Here is a 19,901-nt window from a genome sequence, read left to right on the forward strand (position 1 = left end):
TTTTGTTTGTCTGTGCGTTTGTGCGCGCTAACCTTAGAAACTTCTTAAGTGATTTTGGTACGGTTTTCATTAATATATTGTGGCAAACTTTACTTAAAATTTAGTTTTATTTTAATCGGTTTATAAATTAAGGGTCAATTTAAAGAATCACTATGAAGGTATCGCTTGCAGTCACAATAAATAAAGTGCAGGGAAAGACATTTAAGTATATCGGAATATATTTAAGGGAATGCTGTTTTTCTCATGGCCAATGGATTGTTGCCCTATCTATATCAGCGAAAACTAATAAATACTAATATCCCACGAAAATAACACTAAATAAATGTTGTATATATTGAAATATTATACGTCTGCTTTTAGTAATTTCTTTAAGTTACACACGGGTGAAACTGCGGGCACAGCTAGTTTATAATATTACTATGATAAAATTGTACAATGTTACTAAATGATGGGCTTATATAATTTCTTAAAAACAATATTTTATAATGCACTAGCTTTCTACCTTTTCCTATATACTCATTCCAAATCAAATCAAAATTTTACCCGAATATTATTTATAAAATTTTCATCTTTACTCTTTAATAGTTAGTTTTTCTTTTTTAGTTACTTAGTTACCTACGCCCTTAAATAAAATACATATACTATATATAATATACTACATATTTTTGATATTTTTGATATTCAAAACCCTTTATTTTCTTAATATTTCATATTGGAATTAATTAATATTTAATACTGCGCGTGTAAAATATAAAATATTTTGTAAATTTCAGAAAAATTACAATGTCTTAATCAAGATTCAATTAATGTCTATTGTTACGACTCGCAAGGTAACCTAGGCTTTGTTATAATTATTATAATTTGTTTATTTTGTAGAAAAGTCAATATTATAACAAGTTCTTAAATTTAATTTACAAAAGTTTGTACGTCAAGTGCTATGAAGATTTTTAGTATAAAAGGGCAGTAAAACTAAGGATCAGCATCAGTTCGGTTCCAACTCTCAAAGCAAAATGAGAGTACCAACCTTCGTGATCTTGTGCATAGCACTTCAGGTGAGTTATTTTAATACTGATATATTATTGCTTGATAGTTTCTAATTTTATATTTTTATGCTATGTCTGCTATCACTGTCTTAATATGAAAATATAAAATTATACAATTTTAAAAATGTAAAAAAACTTGTACATAATATGGACGTTTAAATATTATTATAAAAAAAATGAAAACTTTTCGAAAATGTAATTAGAATAAGAATTCTATTAACTCAAACATTTAAAAATGCATGTTACTTGACTGAGATATTTTATCTATCATCGCAATTAAAAAAGGTAAAAAAACCTTACGTCCTTTTCTGTATCCATGACAACGTGTGCCCAAAATTTAATGTGATCAGTCAAGTTAAGAAGTGAAAACGTAACAAACTTAAAAAGCAACTCACCTTCGTAATTATAACATAAGTAAGGACGGTTAACTATACTAGACATATTTGGTAAAAACGAATAACCAAGGAAATCTATTTTCAGTATGCGTCTGCTGATACTTTCGACGATGAGTTGATAAGTATTCTATCAGATGGTAATGCATATCAAGAAACAAATTTAACTACAAGTGATGAATTTGATGTGGATAAAACTGGAAATGTTATCGAACGATCGACAATACGAAAAGAATTTGAACAAGATGGAGACACGAGCGGTGATATAGTAGGTGATGATGTGAATGTGAAAACCATCGTCATAAAGACTGATGCTTTTGGACACAAAAGAATATATGAAGAAGATGTCGTTATCAAAAAAGTGCCTGGAGCCTCAAGTTCTAGCAGTACTTCAGCAGCTTCAAGTGCAGCAGCATCAAGCGCTACTGGTGCTTCAAGTTCAGGCCCTGTTGGAGGTAATTCAGGCCATGGTTATGGTGCCGGTGCTGGAGCAGGATCGACTGGTGCCTACGGCCCATACGGAAGACAAGGCCAAAATGTCGTCATCGTCAACAGAGAATCACCTTCGTCTGGTTCTTCAGCCGCAGCGTCTGCAGCCGCTTCAGGTTCACAAGGCCAAAATAATGGTAATCAAGGTTACGAAGCTGGTTACGGCAGAGGCCCATCAGGATCGGCATCAAGCGCTAGTGCTTCTAGTGCTGCCAGTGCATCAAGTGGAGGAAATGGTCTAGGATACAATCCTGCTTACGGTGCAGGACAAGGCTTGTTAACTATTGTCAACGAAAATGGATCAGGTGCAGCTTCTAGTGCAAGTGCATCAAGCGCTAGTGGAGCTTCAAGCTCTGGCCCTGCTGGTGGTTTCGCGTACGGTCCAGGCTACGACGTCCAACAAGGCGGAATAACAGTCATCAATGAAAGCGGATCTGGTGCAGCTTCTAGTGCAAGTGCATCAAGCGCTAGTGGAGCTTCAAGTTCTGGCCCTGCTGGTGGTTTCGCGTATGGTCCAGGCTACGACGGCCAACGAGGCGGAATAACAGTCATCAATGAAAGCGGATCGGGTTCAGCATCTAGCGCAAGTGCATCAAGCGGTGCCGGTGCATCAAGTACTGGCCCTGCTGGCGGTAATGCAGGCCAAGGCTATGGTTCTGGTGCCGGAGTAGGTGCAGGATCTGGTGCAGGAGCCGGAGCTGGATCGGCTGGTGCCTACGGCCCATACGGAAGACAAGGCCAAAATGTCGTCATCGTCAACAGAGAATCACCTTCGTCTGGTTCTTCAGCCGCAGCGTCTGCAGCCGCTTCAGGTTCACAAGGCCAAAATAATGGTAATCAAGGTTACGAAGCTGGTTACGGCAGAGGCCCATCAGGATCGGCATCAAGCGCTAGTGCTTCTAGTGCTGCCAGTGCATCAAGTGGAGGAAATGGTCTAGGATACAATCCTGCTTACGGTGCAGGACAAGGCTTGTTAACTATTGTCAACGAAAATGGATCAGGTGCAGCTTCTAGTGCAAGTGCATCAAGCGCTAGTGGAGCTTCAAGCTCTGGCCCTGCTGGTGGTTTCGCGTACGGTCCAGGCTACGACGTCCAACAAGGCGGAATAACAGTCATCAATGAAAGCGGATCTGGTGCAGCTTCTAGTGCAAGTGCATCAAGCGCTAGTGGAGCTTCAAGTTCTGGCCCTGCTGGTGGTTTCGCGTATGGTCCAGGCTACGACGGCCAACGAGGCGGAATAACAGTCATCAATGAAAGCGGATCGGGTTCAGCATCTAGCGCAAGTGCATCAAGCGGTGCCGGTGCATCAAGTACTGGCCCTGCTGGCGGTAATGCAGGCCAAGGCTATGGTTCTGGTGCCGGAGTAGGTGCAGGATCTGGTGCAGGAGCCGGAGCTGGATCGGCTGGTGCCTACGGCCCATACGGAAGACAAGGCCAAAATGTCGTCATCATCAACAAAGAATCACCTTCGTCTAGTTCTTCAGCCGCAGCGTCTGCAGCCGCTTCAGGTTCACAAGGCCAAAATAATGGTAATCAAGGTTACGAAGCTGGTTACGGCAGAGGCCCATCAGGATCGGCATCAAGCGCTAGTGCTTCTAGTGCTGCCAGTGCATCAAGTGGAGGAAATGGTCTAGGATACAATCCTGCTTACGGTGCAGGACAAGGCTTGTTAACTATTGTCAACGAAAATGGATCTGGTGCAGCTTCTAGTGCAAGTGCATCAAGCGCTAGTGGAGCTTCAAGTTCTGGCCCTGCTGGTGGTTTCACGTACGGTCCAGGCTACGACGGTCAACAAGGCGGAATAACAGTCATCAATGAAAGCGGATCTGGTGCAGCTTCTAGTGCAAGTGCATCAAGCGCTAGTGGAGCTTCAAGTTCTGGCCCTGCTGGTGGTTTCGCGTACGGTCCAGGCTACGACGGCCAACGAGGTGGAATAACATTCATCAATGAAAGCGGATCGGGTTCAGCATCTAGCGCAAGTGCATCAAGCGGTGCCGGTGCATCAAGTACTGGCCCTGCTGGCGAAAATGCAGGCCAAGGCTATGGTTCTGGTGCCGGAGTAGGTGCAGGATCTGGTGCAGGAGCCGGAGCAGGATCGGCTGGTGCCTACGGCCCATACGGAAGACAAGGCCAAAATGTCGTCATCATCAACAAAGAATCACCTTCGTCTAGTTCTTCAGCCGCAGCGTCTGCAGCCGCTTCAGGTTCACAAGGCCAAAATAATGGTAATCAAGGTTACGAAGCTGGTTACGGCAGAGGCCCATCAGGATCGGCATCAAGCGCTAGTGCTTCTAGTGCTGCCAGTGCATCAAGTGGAGGAAATGGTCTAGAATACAATCCTGCTTACGGTGCAGGACAAGGCTTGTTAACTATTGTCAACGAAAATGGATCTGGTGCAGCTTCTAGTGCAAGTGCATCAAGCGCTAGTGGAGCTTCAAGTTCTGGCCCTGCTGGTGGTTTCACGTACGGTCCAGGCTACGACGGTCAACAAGGCGGAATAACAGTCATCAATGAAAGCGGATCGGGTTCAGCATCTAGCGCAAGTGCATCAAGCGCTGGTGGAGCTTCAAGTTCAGGCCCTGCTGGTGGTTTCGCGTACGGTCCAGGCTACGACGTCCAACGAGGCGGAATAACAGTCATTAATGAAAGCGGATCTGGTGCAGCTTCTAGTGCAAGTGCATCAAGCGCTAGTGGAGCTTCAAGTTCTGGCCCTGCTGGTGGTTTCGCGTACGGTCCAGGCTACGACGGCCAACGAGGTGGAATTACATTCATCAATGAAAGCGGATCGGGTTCAGCATCTAGCGCAAGTGCATCAAGCGGTGCCGGTGCATCAAGTACTGGCCCTGCTGGCGGAAATGCAGGCCAAGGCTATGGTTCTGGTGCCGGAGTAGGTGCAGGATCTGGTGCAGGAGCCGGAGCAGGATCGGCTGGTGCCTACGGCCCATACGGAAGACAAGGCCAAAATGTCGTCATCATCAACAAAGAATCACCTTCGTCTAGTTCTTCAGCCGCAGCGTCTGCAGCCGCTTCAGGTTCACAAGGCCAAAATAATGGTAATCAAGGTTACGAAGCTGGTTACGGCAGAGGCCCATCAGGATCGGCATCAAGCGCTAGTGCTTCTAGTGCTGCCAGTGCATCAAGTGGAGGAAATGGTCTAGGATACAATCCTGCTTACGGTGCAGGACAAGGCTTGTTAACTATTGTCAACGAAAATGGGTCAGGTGCAGCTTCTAGTGCAAGTGCATCAAGCGCTAGTGGAGCTTCAAGCTCTGGCCCTGCTGGTGGTTTCGCGTACGGTCCAGGCTACGACATCCAACAAGGCGGAATAACAGTCATTAATGAAAGCGGATCTGGTGCAGCTTCTAGTGCAAGTGCATCAAGCGCTAGTGGAGCTTCAAGTTCTGGCCCTGCTGGTGGTTTCGCGTACGGTCCAGGCTACGACGGCCAACGAGGTGGAATTACATTCATCAATGAAAGCGGATCGGGTTCAGCATCTAGCGCAAGTGCATCAAGCGGTGCCGGTGCATCAAGTACTGGCCCTGCTGGCGGAAATGCAGGCCAAGGCTATGGTTCTGGTGCCGGAGTAGGTGCAGGATCTGGTGCAGGAGCCGGAGCAGGATCGGCTGGTGCCTACGGCCCATACGGAAGACAAGGCCAAAATGTCGTCATCATCAACAAAGAATCACCTTCGTCTAGTTCTTCAGCCGCAGCGTCTGCAGCCGCTTCAGGTTCACAAGGCCAAAATAATGGTAATCAAGGTTACGAAGCTGGTTACGGCAGAGGCCCATCAGGATCGGCATCAAGCGCTAGTGCTTCTAGTGCTGCCAGTGCATCAAGTGGAGGAAATGGTCTAGGATACAATCCTGCTTACGGTGCAGGACAAGGCTTGTTAACTATTGTCAACGAAAATGGGTCAGGTGCAGCTTCTAGTGCAAGTGCATCAAGCGCTAGTGGAGCTTCAAGCTCTGGCCCTGCTGGTGGTTTCGCGTACGGTCCAGGCTACGACGTCCAACAAGGCGGAATAACAGTCATCAATGAAAGCGGATCTGGTGCAGCTTCTAGTGCAAGTGCATCAAGCGCTAGTGGAGCTTCAAGTTCTGGCCCTGCTGGTGGTTTCGCGTATGGTCCAGGCTACGACAGCCAACGAGGCGGAATAACAGTCATCAATGAAAGCGGATCGGGTTCAGCATCTAGCGCAAGTGCATCAAGCAGTGCCGGTGCATCAAGTACTGGCCCTGCTGGCGGTAATGCAGGCCAAGGCTATGGTTCTGGTGCCGGAGTAGGAGCAGGATCTGGTGCAGGAGCCGGAGCAGGATCGGCTGGTGCCTACGGCCCATATGGAAGACAAGGCCAAAATGTCGTCATCATCAACAAAGAATCGCCTTCGTCTAGTTCTTCAGCTGCAGCGTCTGCAGCCGCTTCAGGTTCACAAGGCCAAAATAATGGATATAAAGGCTACGAAGCTGGTTACGGCAGAGGCCCATCAGGATCGGCATCAAGCGCTAGTGCTTCGAGTGCTGCCAGTGCATCAAGTGGAGGAAATGGTCTAGGATACAATCCCGCTTACGGTGCAGGACAAGGCTTGTTAACTATTGTCAACGAAAATGGATCAGGTGCAGCTTCTAGTGCAAGTGCATCAAGCGCTAGTGGAGCTTCAAGCTCTGGCCCTGCTGGTGGTTTCGCGTACGGTCCAGGCTACGACGTCCAACAAGGCGGAATAACATTCATCAATGAAAGCGGATCTGGTGCAGCTTCTAGTGCAATTGCATCAAGTGCTATTGGAGCTTCAAGTTCTGGCCCTGCTGGCGGTAATACAGGCCATGGCTTTGGTTCTGGTGCCGGAGTAGGAGTAGGATCTGGTGCAGTAGCCGGTGCAGGAGCCGGTGCAGGAGCCGGTGCAGGAGCCGGTGCAGGATCCAGTGCAGGAGCTGGTGCCGGAGCAGGATATGCTGGTGCCTACGGCCCATACGGAAGACAAGGCCAGAATATCGTCATCGTCAACAAAGAATCACCAGCGTCTGGTTCCTCATCTTCCGCTTCAGCCGCAGCGTCTGCAACCGCTTCAGGTTCGCAAGGCCAAAACTATGGTAATCAAGGTTACGAATCTGGTTATGGCATAGGCCCAGGTGGACTTGTTATCGTTAACGAGGGCAATTCTGGATCGGCCTCTAGTGCAAGTGCATCAAGTGCTACTGGTGCTTCAAGTTCAGGTCCTGCTGGAGGAAATGTAGGCCAAGGTTATGGTGCTGGAGCTGGAGCAGGAGCTGGTGCCTACGGCCCATACGGAAGACAAGGCCAAAATGTCGTCATCATCAACAAAGAATCACCTTCGTCTAGTTCTTCAGCTGCAGCGTCTGCAGCCGCTTCAGGTTCACAAGGCCAAAATAATGGTAATCAAGGTTACGAAGCTGGTTACGGCAGAGGCCCATCAGGATCGGCATCAAGCGCTAGTGCTTCTAGTGCTGCCAGTGCATCAAGTGGAGGAAATGGTCTAGGATACAATCCTGCTTACGGTGCAGGACAAGGCTTGTTAACTATAGTCAACGAAAATGGATCAGGTGCCGCTTCTAGTGCAAGTGCATCAAGCGCTAGTGGAGCTTCAAGCTCTGGTCGTGCTGGTGGTTTCGCGTACGGTCCAGGCTACGACGTCCAACAAGGCGGAATAACAGTCATCAATGAAAGCGGATCAGGTTCAGCATCTAGTGCAAGTGCATCAAGCGGTGCCGGTGCATCAAGTACTGGCCCTGCTGGCGGTAATGCAGGCCAAGGCTATGGTTCTGGTGCCGGAGTAGGAGCAGGATCTGGTGCAGGAGCCGGAGTAGGATCGGCTGGTGCCTACGGCCCATACGGAAGACAAGGCCAAAATGTCGTCATCATCAACAAAGAATCGCCTTCGTCTAGTTCTTCAGCTGCAGCGTCTGCAGCCGCTTCAGGTTCACAAGGCCAAAATAATGGATATCAAGGCTACGAAGCTGGTTACGGCAGAGGCCCATCAGGATCGGCAACAAGCGCTAGTGCTTCTAGTGCTGCCAGTGCATCAAGTGGAGGAAATGGTCTAGGATACAATCCTGCTTACGGTGCAGGACAAGGCTTGTTAACTATTGTCAACGAAAATGGATCAGGTGCAGCTTCTAGTGCAAGTGCATCAAGCGCTAGTGGAGCTTCAAGCTCTGGTCCTGCTGGTGGTTTCGCGTACGGTCCAGGCTACGACGTCCAACAAGGCGGAATAACAGTCATCAATGAAAGCGGATCTGGTGCAGCTTCTAGTGCAAGTGCATCAAGCGCTAGTGGAGCTTCAAGTTCTGGCCCTGCTGGTGGTTTCGCGTACGGTCCAGGCTACGACGTCCAACAAGGCGGAATAACAGTCATCAATGAAAGCGGATCTGGTGCAGCTTCTAGTGCAAGTGCATCAAGCGCTAGTGGAGCTTCAAGTTCTGGCCCTGCTGGTGGTTTCGCGTATGGTCCAGGCTACGACGGCCAACGAGGCGGAATAACAGTCATCAATGAAAGCGGATCGGGTTCAGCATCTAGCGCAAGTGCATCAAGCGGTGCCGGTGCATCTAGTACTGGCCCTGCTGGTGGCAATGCAGGCCAAGGCTATGGTTCTGGTGCCGGAGTAGGAGCAGGATCTGGTGCAGGAGCCGGAGCAGGATCGGCTGGTGCCTACGGGCCATACGGAAGACAAGGCCAAAATGTCGTCATCATCAACAAAGAATCGCCTTCGTCTAGTTCTTCAGCTGCAGCGTCTGCAGCCGCTTCAGGTTCACAAGGCCAAAATAATGGATATCAAGGCTACGAAGCTGGTTACGGCAGAGGCCCATCAGGATCGGCATCAAGCGCTAGTGCTTCTAGTGCTGCCAGTGCATCAAGTGGAGGAAATGGTCTAGGATACAATCCTGCTTACGGTGCAGGACAAGGCTTGTTAACTATTGTCAACGAAAATGGATCAGGTGCAGCTTCTAGTGCAAGTGCATCAAGCACTAGTGGAGCTTCAAGCTCTGGTCCTGCTGGTGGTTTCGCGTACGGTCCAGGCTACGACGTCCAACAAGGCGGAATAACAGTCATCAATGAAAGCGGATCTGGTGCAGCTTCTAGTGCAAGTGCATCAAGCGCTAGTGGAGCTTCAAGCTCTGGTCGTGCTGGTGGTTTCGCGTACGGTCCAGGCTACGACGTCCAACAAGGCGGAATAACAGTCATCAATGAAAGCGGATCTGGTGCATCTTCTAGTGCAAGTGCATCAAGCGCTAGTGGAGCTTCAAGTTCTGGCCCTGCTGGTGGTTTCGCGTATGGTCCAGGCTACGACGGCCAACGAGGCGGAATAACAGTCATCAATGAAAGCGGATCAGGTTCAGCATCTAGCGCAAGTGCATCAAGCGGTGCCGGTGCATCAAGTACTGGCCCTGCTGGCGGTAAGGCAGGCCAAGGCTATGGTTCTGGTGCCGGAGTAGGAGCAGGATCTGGTGCAGGAGCCGGAGTAGGATCGGCTGGTGCCTACGGCCCATACGGAAGACAAGGCCAAAATGTCGTCATCATCAACAAAGAATCGCCTTCGTCTAGTTCTTCAGCTGCAGCGTCTGCAGCCGCTTCAGGTTCACAAGGCCAAAATAATGGATATCAAGGCTACGAAGCTGGTTACGGCAGAGGCCCATCAGGATCGGCAACAAGCGCTAGTGCTTCTAATGCTGCCAGTGCATCAAGTGGAGGAAATGGTCTAGGATACAATCCTGCTTACGGTGCAGGACAAGGCTTGTTAACTATTGTCAACGAAAATGGATCAGGTGCAGCTTCTAGTGCAAGTGCATCAAGCGCTAGTGGAGCTTCAAGCTCTGGTCCTGCTGGTGGTTTCGCGTACGGTCCAGGCTACGACGTCCAACAAGGCGGAATAACAGTCATCAATGAAAGCGGATCTGGTGCAGCTTCTAGTGCAAGTGCATCAAGCGCTAGTGGAGCTTCAAGTTCTGGCCCTGCTGGTGGTTTCGCGTACGGTCCAGGCTACGACGTCCAACAAGGCGGAATAACAGTCATCAATGAAAGCGGATCTGGTGCAGCTTCTAGTGCAAGTGCATCAAGCGCTAGTGGAGCTTCAAGTTCTGGCCCTGCTGGTGGTTTCGCGTATGGTCCAGGCTACGACGGCCAACGAGGCGGAATAACAGTCATCAATGAAAGCGGATCGGGTTCAGCATCTAGCGCAAGTGCATCAAGCAGTGCCGGTGCATCAAGTACTGGCCCTGCTGGCGGTAATGCAGGCCAAGGCTATGGTTCTGGTGCCGGAGTAGGAGCAGGATCTGGTGCAGGAGCCGGAGCAGGATCGGCTGGTGCCTACGGCCCATACGGAAGACAAGGCCAAAATGTCGTCATCATCAACAAAGAATCGCCTTCGTCTAGTTCTTCAGCTGCAGCGTCTGCAGCCGCTTCAGGTTCACAAGGCCAAAATAATGGATATAAAGGCTACGAAGCTGGTTACGGCAGAGGCCCATCAGGATCGGCATCAAGCGCTAGTGCTTCTAGTGCTGCCAGTGCATCAAGTGGAGGAAATGGTCTAGGATACAATCCTGTTTACGGTGCAGGACAAGGCTTGTTAACTATTGTTAACGAAAATGGATCAGGTGCAGCTTCTAGTGCAAGTGCATCAAGCGCTGGTCCTGCTGGTGGTTTCGCGTACGGTCCAGGCTACGACGTCCAACAAGGCGGAATAACATTCATCAATGAAAGCGGATCTGGTGCAGCTTCTAGTGCAAGTGCATCAAGCGCTAGTGGAGCTTCAAGTTCTGGCCCTGTTGGCGGTAATACAGGCCATGGCTTTGGTTCTGGTGCCGGAGTAGGAGCAGGATCTGGTGCAGTAGCCGGTGCAGGAGCCGGTGCAGGAGCCGGTGCAGGAGCCGGTGCAGGAGCCGGTGCAGGAGCCGGTGCAGGATCCAGTGCAGGAGCTGGTGCCGGAGCAGGATATGCTGGTGCCTACGGCCCATACGGAAGACAAGGCCAGGATATCGTCATCGTCAACAAAGAATCACCAGCGTCTGGTTCCTCATCTTCCGCTTCAGCCGCAGCGTCTGCAACCGCTTCAGGTTCGCAAGGCCAAAACTATGGTAATCAAGGTTACGAATCTGGTTATGGCATAGGCCCAGGTGGACTTGTTATCGTTAACGAGGGCAATTCTGGATCGGCCTCTAGTGCAAGTGCATCAAGTGCTACTGGTGCTTCAAGTTCAGGTCCTGCTGGAGGAAATGTAGGCCAAGGTTATGGTGCCGGAGCTGGAGCAGGAGCTGGTGCCTACGGCCCATACGGAAGACAAGGCCAAAATGTCGTCATCATCAACAAAGAATCACCTTCGTCTAGTTCTTCAGCTGCAGCGTCTGCAGCCGCTTCAGGTTCACAAGGCCAAAATAATGGTAATCAAGGTTACGAAGCTGGTTACGGCAGAGGCCCATCAGGATCGGCAACAAGCGCTAGTGCTTCTAGTGCTGCCAGTGCATCAAGTGGAGGAAATGGTTTAGGATACAATCCTGCTTACGGTGCAGGACAAGGCTTGTTAACTATTGTCAACGAAAATGGATCAGGTGCAGCTTCTAGTGCAAGTGCATCAAGCGCTAGTGGAGCTTCAAGCTCTGGTCCTGCTGGTGGTTTCGCGTACGGTCCAGGCTACGACGTCCAACAAGGCGGAATAACAGTCATCAATGAAAGCGGATCTGGTGCAGCTTCTAGTGCAAGTGCATCAAGCGCTAGTGGAGCTTCAAGCTCTGGCCCTGCTGGTGGTTTCGCGTACGGTCCAGGCTACGACGTCCAACAAGGCGGAATAACATTCATCAATGAAAGCGGATCTGGTGCAGCTTCTAGTGCAAGTGCATCAAGTGCTAGTGGAGCTTCAAGTTCTGGCCCTGCTGGCGGTAATACAGGCCATGGCTTTGGTTCTGGTGCCGGAGTTGGAGCAGGATCTGGTGCAGTATACGGTGCAGGAGCCGGTGCAGGAGCCGGTGCAGGAGCCGGTGCAGGAGCCGGTGCAGGAGCCGGTGCAGGAGCCGGTGCAGGAGCCGGTGCAGGAGCTGGTGCCGGAGCAGGATATGCTGGTGCCTACGGCCCATACGGAAGACAAGGCCAGAATATCGTCATCGTCAACAAAGAATCACCAGCGTCTGGTTCCTCATCTTCCGCTTCAGCCGCAGCGTCTGCAACCGCTTCAGGTTCGCAAGGCCAAAACTATGGTAATCAAGGTTACGAATCTGGTTATGGCATAGGCCCAGGTGGACTTGTTATCGTTAACGAGGGCAATTCTGGATCGGCCTCTAGTGCAAGTGCATCAAGTGCTACTGGTGCTTCAAGTTCAGGTCCTGCTGGAGGAAATGTAGGCCAAGGTTATGGTGCCGGAGCTGGAGCAGGAGCTGGTGCCTACGGCCCATACGGAAGACAAGGCCAAAATGTCGTCATCATCAACAAAGAATCACCTTCGTCTAGTTCTTCAGCTGCAGCGTCTGCAGCCGCTTCAGGTTCACAAGGCCAAAATAATGGTAATCAAGGTTACGAAGCTGGTTACGGCAGAGGCCCATCAGGATCGGCAACAAGCGCTGGTGCTTCTAGTGCTGCCAGTGCATCAAGTGGAGGAAATGGTTTAGGATACAATCCTGCTTACGGTGCAGGACAAGGCTTGTTAACTATTGTCAACGAAAATGGATCAGGTGCAGCTTCTAGTGCAAGTGCATCAAGCGCTAGTGGAGCTTCAAGCTCTGGTCCTGCTGGTGGTTTCGCGTACGGTCCAGGCTACGACGTCCAACAAGGCGGAATAACAGTCATCAATGAAAGCGGATCTGGTGCAGCTTCTAGTGCAAGTGCATCAAGCGCTAGTGGAGCTTCAAGCTCTGGCCCTGCTGGTGGTTTCGCGTACGGTCCAGGCTACGACGTCCAACAAGGCGGAATAACATTCATCAATGAAAGCGGATCTGGTGCAGCTTCTAGTGCAAGTGCATCAAGTGCTAGTGGAGCTTCAAGTTCTGGCTCTGCTGGCGGTAATACAGGCCATGGCTTTGGTTCTGGTGCCGGAGTTGGAGCAGGATCTGGTGCAGTATACGGTGCAGGAGCCGGTGCAGGAGCCGGTGCAGGAGCCGGTGCAGGAGCCGGTGCAGGAGCCGGTGCAGGAGCTGGTGCCGGAGCAGGATATGCTGGTGCCTACGGCCCATACGGAAGACAAGGCCAGAATATCGTCATCGTCAACAAAGAATCACCAGCGTCTGGTTCCTCATCTTCCGCTTCAGCCGCAGCGTCTGCAACCGCTTCAGGTTCGCAAGGCCAAAACTATGGTAATCAAGGTTACGAATCTGGTTATGGCATAGGCCCAGGTGGACTTGTTATCGTTAACGAGGGCAATTCTGGATCGGCCTCTAGTGCAAGTGCATCAAGTGCTACTGGTGCTTCAAGTTCAGGTCCTGCTGGAGGAAATGTAGGCCAAGGTTATGGTGCCGGAGCTGGAACAGGAGCTGGTGCCTACGGTCCATACGGAAGACAAGGCCAGAATGTCGTCGTCATCAACAAAGAATCACCTTCGTCTGGTTCCTCAACTTCCGCTTCAGCCGCAGCGTCTGCAACCGCTTCAGGTTCACAAGGCCAAAACTATGGTAATCAAGGTTACGAATCTGGTTATGGCATAGGCCCAGGTGGACTTGTTATCGTTAACGAGGGCAATTCTGGATCGGCCTCTAGTGCAAGTGCATCAAGTGCTACTGGTGCTTCAAGTTCAGGTCCTGCTGGAGAAAATGTAGGCCAAGGTTATGGTGCCGGAGCTGGAGCAGGAGCTGGTGCCTACGGCCCATACGGAAGACAAGGCCAGAATGTCGTCGTCATCAACAAAGAATCACCTTCGTCTGGTTCCTCAACTTCCGCTTCAGCCGCAGCGTCTGCAACCGCTTCAGGTTCACAAAGCCAAAACTCTGATACACCATATGATTCACAAATCTTCACTCCATCTCCGATTGTTGTTATTAATGAATTGGGCTCTGTTTCTAATGCAGTATCTACATCTTCAGCATCAGGCTCGTCTGTTTTATATGGTCAAGGAAGAGGTAGAGTTCGTCAAGGCTGTCAACTCAGACGCAGTCAATACATTGTCAGAATTGGCAGAAAGGGTCAGGCTTGCCCCACTTGCTAATGTATTTTCATAATTGTTTTTTGACTTAAAATTGATACATTTTATAATTTCGAATGAAATAAATTCTACTAGCATTTCAATGTATTTTATTTTTTATTTTACCGTCTAAATTAAATGCTTCACCGAGATCTATTAAGGGAGTCACCCGATAACAAAATTGTCGCGACATTTCTTTACTAGACATCGCTAGTATATTGTAGGTATGTGTAAATAGGTAACCCTAATTACCTAATTTTAAGAAATATTTTTTTTTTTACAATTGACATTTCATTTGTTCCATTTATATATATTATTACATAAATTGAAACTAGAAATAAAATGTTTTCCTTTTTCGAAATTATTTATTTTTCATTCATTATTTTTACATTGCATTGTTAAATGCAATAAAATTCAAAGTACAGACGTAAACGCCAAATGATGTCACACATACGGCATAAAGATGTTATGCCTTTGATATGCAAAAATAAAAGACAGGCAGTTGTATTTTAATTTGTCTCGTCAATTTGGCGCCATCTTAAGCTTAGAGTTGTCTACGTTTCAAATTTTCAATATGTATGTTAACGTATTTAGGCTGGTATGATACAATGTTTGAAATCCTTTTTCGATTTTCTGTTATTAAGCATTTTCATACATAGAAAAAGTTATAAACGCAAGTTATTGCTTCTTTAAGTGTTTATGTCACAATTTATAGGATATTATTTTATGTATTATGTACGACACATTATCAAATATATATTGAAAAGTGACAGTATCTTAAGTCTTACAATTAACTTCTTAATGTAGTTTTAATCGAAATAAAATACTCAAGTTACAAATGATTAACACAAACAAGAGTTTCTAAAAAACAAAGTAAGCCGTAATTATAGTTTTACATCTTATAATAAATACAAGAATATTTAAATCTATACAAACCCATGGATTTCTAAGGATAGTATTGGGTCTTACAATTTGCAGGATAGCCTTAGGATACAAAAATTATCTTTTTAGATATAATTCTAATGTCCGTGTGTATGTCACTTAATCCTCCTAAACGGCTAATTGGTTGCGATCGCGTCACCTATCGCGGATATTTCACCACAGCAAGTAGTTTCCAGGAAATAAAAAATATATATATCTTACCTTACCATATATATATATATATATATATATATATATATATATATATATATACATATATAACGTTGGCATTATTAGTATTTTATTAGTATTGAATAGAATAAGATAAGATAGGATAAGGTAAGGTAAGATATATATATTTTTTATTTCTGAAATAATAAGATTGTAATAGTCACAAATTGAACTCCAATCCTACGGTGGCGAAACATGTACGCTTAATAAGCATAGTATGTAAAAAATAAAAGTGACACAAAGGGTGATGGATCGTGCTATACTAGGCATCTCTCGTCGATTGTGTACCAAACGCGAAAATCCGACGAAAGACGAAAGTCGAAGAAATTGGGAAGCGCATCACGAAGTTAAAGTGGAGATGGGCTGGACACTTGGCCAGACGGGAAGACAGAAGGTTGACTAAAGTCGTCATGGAGTGGTGGCCTAGAGAAGCAAAAAGGCCAGTAGGCAGAACACCTGCTCGATGGTCAGACGATTTTAGGAAAATGGCGAGTGCTCAATGGATGCGACTAGCTCAGGACCGGGAGAATTGGCGCGCCTGTGAGTAGACCTATGTCCAGCAGTGAATTAATGTGGGCTGAATATGATGATGATCATTTTCTATACATTTCAGCAATATTCATTAATATATTAATACATAGTAATTTGAATTAGAAACGAATATTTTTCGCTGCCGTTCTGGCTTTTAATATTGTTTCTCTGATTTGAGACTAAGCCGTTGTACACACAGTTCTCAAGAAACCGTCAGCTTATCGCGTCTTTACCCATCGTCGTAACTAATTCCAGTGGGCTCAATGAGAGCAAGAACATCAAAGGTGACTATAATCCTTTCTATTATATCATTAAGAAGCGAAAAGGTCTTCACCTAGTCTACTTGAAAAAGAAAAATTGTGTAAGCCGCAAGAATCAACCCCCTTTAACCCAAGGTATGCTCTCTTTAGTTAATAGAGCTAGAAACCGGGCGCGACCTACCAACCGGACACTTAACCCTCCACTTTTTATATTACTGTTACAAATTATAGTTAAGGAATCTTAAATTGGCAGATTCGAGTATATAATTTAGCCTGTGCTATTTTTTTTTTGTCAAATGTTTACTGGTGGTAGGGCTTTGTGCAAGCTCGTCTGGGTAGGTACCACCCACTCATCAGATATTCTACCGCAAAACAGCAATACTTGATATTGTTGTGTTCCGGTTTGAAGGGTGAGTGAGCCAGTGTAATTACAGGCACAAGGGACATACTGGTGGTAGGGCTTTGTGCAAGCTCGTCTGGGTAGGTACCACCCACTCATCAGATATTCTACCGCAAAACAGCAATACTTGATATTGTTGTGTTCCGGTTTGAAGGGTGAGTGAGCCAGTGCAATTACAGGCACAAGGGACATAAAATCTTAGTTCCCAAGGTTGGTGGCGCATTGGCTATAAGCGATGGTTGACATTTCTTACAATGCCAATGTCTAAGGGCGTTTGGTGCCCACTTACCATCAGGTGGCCCATATGCTCGTCCACCTTCCTATTCTATAAAAAAAAAAAAAAAAATAGATGAAGATGAAGCTAAAATCAAATAAAATATATATTAGTCTTGCATGTATTTCATAAAAAGGATTTTTTTAATAAGAAACTTAACCATCTATCAATTGAAAGCCAAAATTAAAAAATAAAACATGTTTAGTTCAGCTAAATTATGAAAAAGACACCCAAATATTGACATATACACAAACACACACAGACCTACACACACCACCTATAAAGAGTGAAAGAGAGATACACAAAGTTTGGATTTATAATAATTATTAATTTTTAAATTGTGATTGTATGGAAGGGAAATTACTTCTGACGCTTGTTTATTCTCGTTCCGAAGTCAAGGTTAAATTATAAAGTCAAAAGTTGCTTACATCAAAGTAATTATATTGTATGATATTTATGATATACAAAATTTAATTACATATTAACTACAATTATTCCCGTAAATCTTAAACAGTTCTTAAAATAATTAACAATGGAGTTATTCCGAACCTAAGGTAGGTTAACGTTACATCAGAGCGTGACGGTAGCATGCGAAAGCGATCCCGTGGCGCTCCTCGTTAAGACTGAAAGGGCACCGCTGGTTTTTTAGTGGGTATTCCGATGTTCGGGGCGCATTGGGCGCCTTGGACATCGGTGAGCACCACATACCCCCCACTGTTCCGTGGGAAAAAAAATGACATACATACATGAAACTCATCAAATCACAATACACAACAACTCGTACAACGATAATTACGGTGACGTGTTGACAAAATAATCTTATCGAATCTTCTATTCTATTTAGATATATAATTCAAATTATACAATTCATTAAGTGTTGGAACCGTTTTGATAACTTAATCAAGTTATATATAATAATAATTTTGAATATACTAATCAGTATATTCAAAATTGCAAAATTTCTTACATTTTTTCACTATTAAAAAATAAATAAAAAATGTTTTCATAAAATACGATTAAGAAGTATAATAAACTGAAACTGGTTTATCAATTCGACCCCTTGACCACCTGAAGTGACCCCCGGACAGACAAGTAAACTCAAGTATATGTAAATGTATACAAATTTATGTGAGAAATAAATATTAGCGTCCCTTAAGACTTTTTGATGATGCACTTTGATACAGACTCTCAATCGATACACATCGTTAATATTATTACGCTACGTTTAAACGTTACACTGATCGCTTTTGTGCTGTGAAGTGAGTGGGTGAAAATTATTATAAAAATATTAATTATTTTATCTTTATCCTTTTGTTTGTTTTGTGTTTCTTATATGGCTTGTGATTTTCAAGTGATTAATATTGAAGATTTTGGTAAGTAAAAATTAATAAAACAATTTATTTCTCTAATGTCTTTAATAAATTGTAATAGCTAGTTCATAGTTGGAGTAAAATAGTAATTTGTTAAATATTCGATTTTTAAACTAAATAATTAGATATTGTCGATATGATTTATATAAAGTACACAATTACAAAAGTAATATTTTTGATTCAGACTTCCATATTCCATTAACAGAATGTTTGGGTTTAAGGAAATATGATTTTTTATAAAATACTATTTAACACATAAATTCGTTACAATCGTTTTTATGTTATTTATAAAAATGTTATTGTATGAGTCATTACGTAATACATATTTGGAATTAGGCCATATAATTATATTGAACATACGCGATACAATTTACATTAGGGAAGGAATTGTTGCTTTTTTTAAATTAATAGGTTTTTTTTGTAAGCACCTGACGTTAATGATATCGACAAGCATATCGTACGTATAGTGTAATGTCTGGCGATCGTACATGTTAAAGAAATTAGCCATTAGGCGGGATGGGTCGCAAAAAGTCATGACGAAAAAAACTAAAATGGCCGCGCAGTGATCGTCATGGGGTGGGCATTTTAAATGTTCATTCTCTAACACAGGCGCAATAGTCAGCGATGACGCGACGGGGTGGACCCCTTCACTATCGCTTTACTACACCCACACTAGCGCGTACACCGACATACGTTGACCTCCCACGCTCCCCTCCGCCTCTGAAACTGCGTGTCGAAGCCGTAAAGTTGTCCCACGGTGACGTTGCAAGTTAAATTGGCGGAGTTGAACTATGCTCACACAAACGCGCCGAGGGGCGCGTACCGTGTACGTGGTAGGCATAAAATTCGGAAATATAGGTACATAGGCGTTGTACTCCTCCTCTGAGAACCGCAAATGAGATCGTAGGCGAAGTGGAACGAATGCACGATTTCGCTGTATTTATTTTGGCTGTTTCCGCGCTTATCCAAACCATCGTTTATATGTTGACAACGAATATTGAAACGCAATTTGTTGATTTGTAAAAGTTATTAATTGTTTCTTGTTTTATTTTATTTTTCAAAACAAGGCACAACATAGACTTAGATGATTAAAAAAATAAAATTAAATAAAGAAACGTCTCTGAACAATTTTTTTTTCAAAATTTGTATATCTTGAACGGGAGTAAGAGTATGTTTTTTAAATATATAAAGAATTATACATTACAATAACATTAAAATGTTATGATTATACTTATAAATGTATTGATATTTATAAATATGTTCCGAATAAACATATCAGCAAAGCTTATCTAAGTGGTTTTATGATATTGCAGTTATATTAAGAATTATATGTTGGCCTATTCTTTTTTTATGCGAACCGACTATTAAGTTATTAAATGAGAGGGGTGGCCTATTATCCCCCCAGTGCAAAACCACAGTTACAGTGGACGTAAAACAAAACGTGAAATGTTACGTTACATAAACTAGTAGCGATTTTTGGCGCAGTTCTCAATATATCACGTCGGTTGCAGAACGTCACGCGTAACGCACACAACGCCGCTAACGCACACACACACGCGGCGTCATCGTCAACTATATGACGTATGGTCAGAAAAAAAAAAACAAAAAAAAACGAATATTTATTCAACTGCCATGTTCATATACAGTAATACATATTTTATTATTACTTATAAGATCCTTTTCGTCTGTAAATTGTATCTTTGTGTTATAATATTTTGACTTAGTTGAATATGTAATATGGCTTAAATCTAAACTTAACGATTGTAAGTTATATCACCACTCATGTTAGAATATATTGTTTAAAAACAACCATTTTTCCATACTGATACAATACGTTTAGTAAACAAATGTGCCAACATATCAAGTTGTGTAAAAGCCTTA

The 19,901-nt window shown here is 45.2% G+C and overlaps 1 protein-coding gene across 1 annotated transcript; it reads left to right on the forward strand.

Moving 5' to 3' along the window:
- Positions 1-1,010: 1,010 nt before the first annotated feature.
- LOC126776182 (fibroin heavy chain-like) lies at positions 1,011-19,600 on the forward strand. Its single transcript, XM_050498483.1, is given in 19 exon segments — positions 1,011-1,052; positions 1,524-1,872; positions 2,572-3,330; positions 3,958-4,026; positions 4,786-6,219; positions 6,772-6,855; positions 7,156-7,191; positions 7,693-7,755; positions 8,515-9,384; positions 10,171-10,239; positions 10,717-10,875; positions 11,818-11,984; positions 12,186-12,246; positions 12,967-13,976; positions 15,452-15,651; positions 15,972-16,111; positions 17,808-17,881; positions 18,242-18,292; positions 19,532-19,600. Coding segments are annotated over 19 exon segments (5,706 nt in total).
- The last annotated feature ends 301 nt before the right edge of the window (positions 19,601-19,901 follow it).

This window comes from Nymphalis io, chromosome 19, assembly GCF_905147045.1.
Source record: "Nymphalis io chromosome 19, ilAglIoxx1.1, whole genome shotgun sequence".
Classification (NCBI taxonomy): domain Eukaryota; kingdom Metazoa; phylum Arthropoda; class Insecta; order Lepidoptera; family Nymphalidae; genus Nymphalis; species Nymphalis io.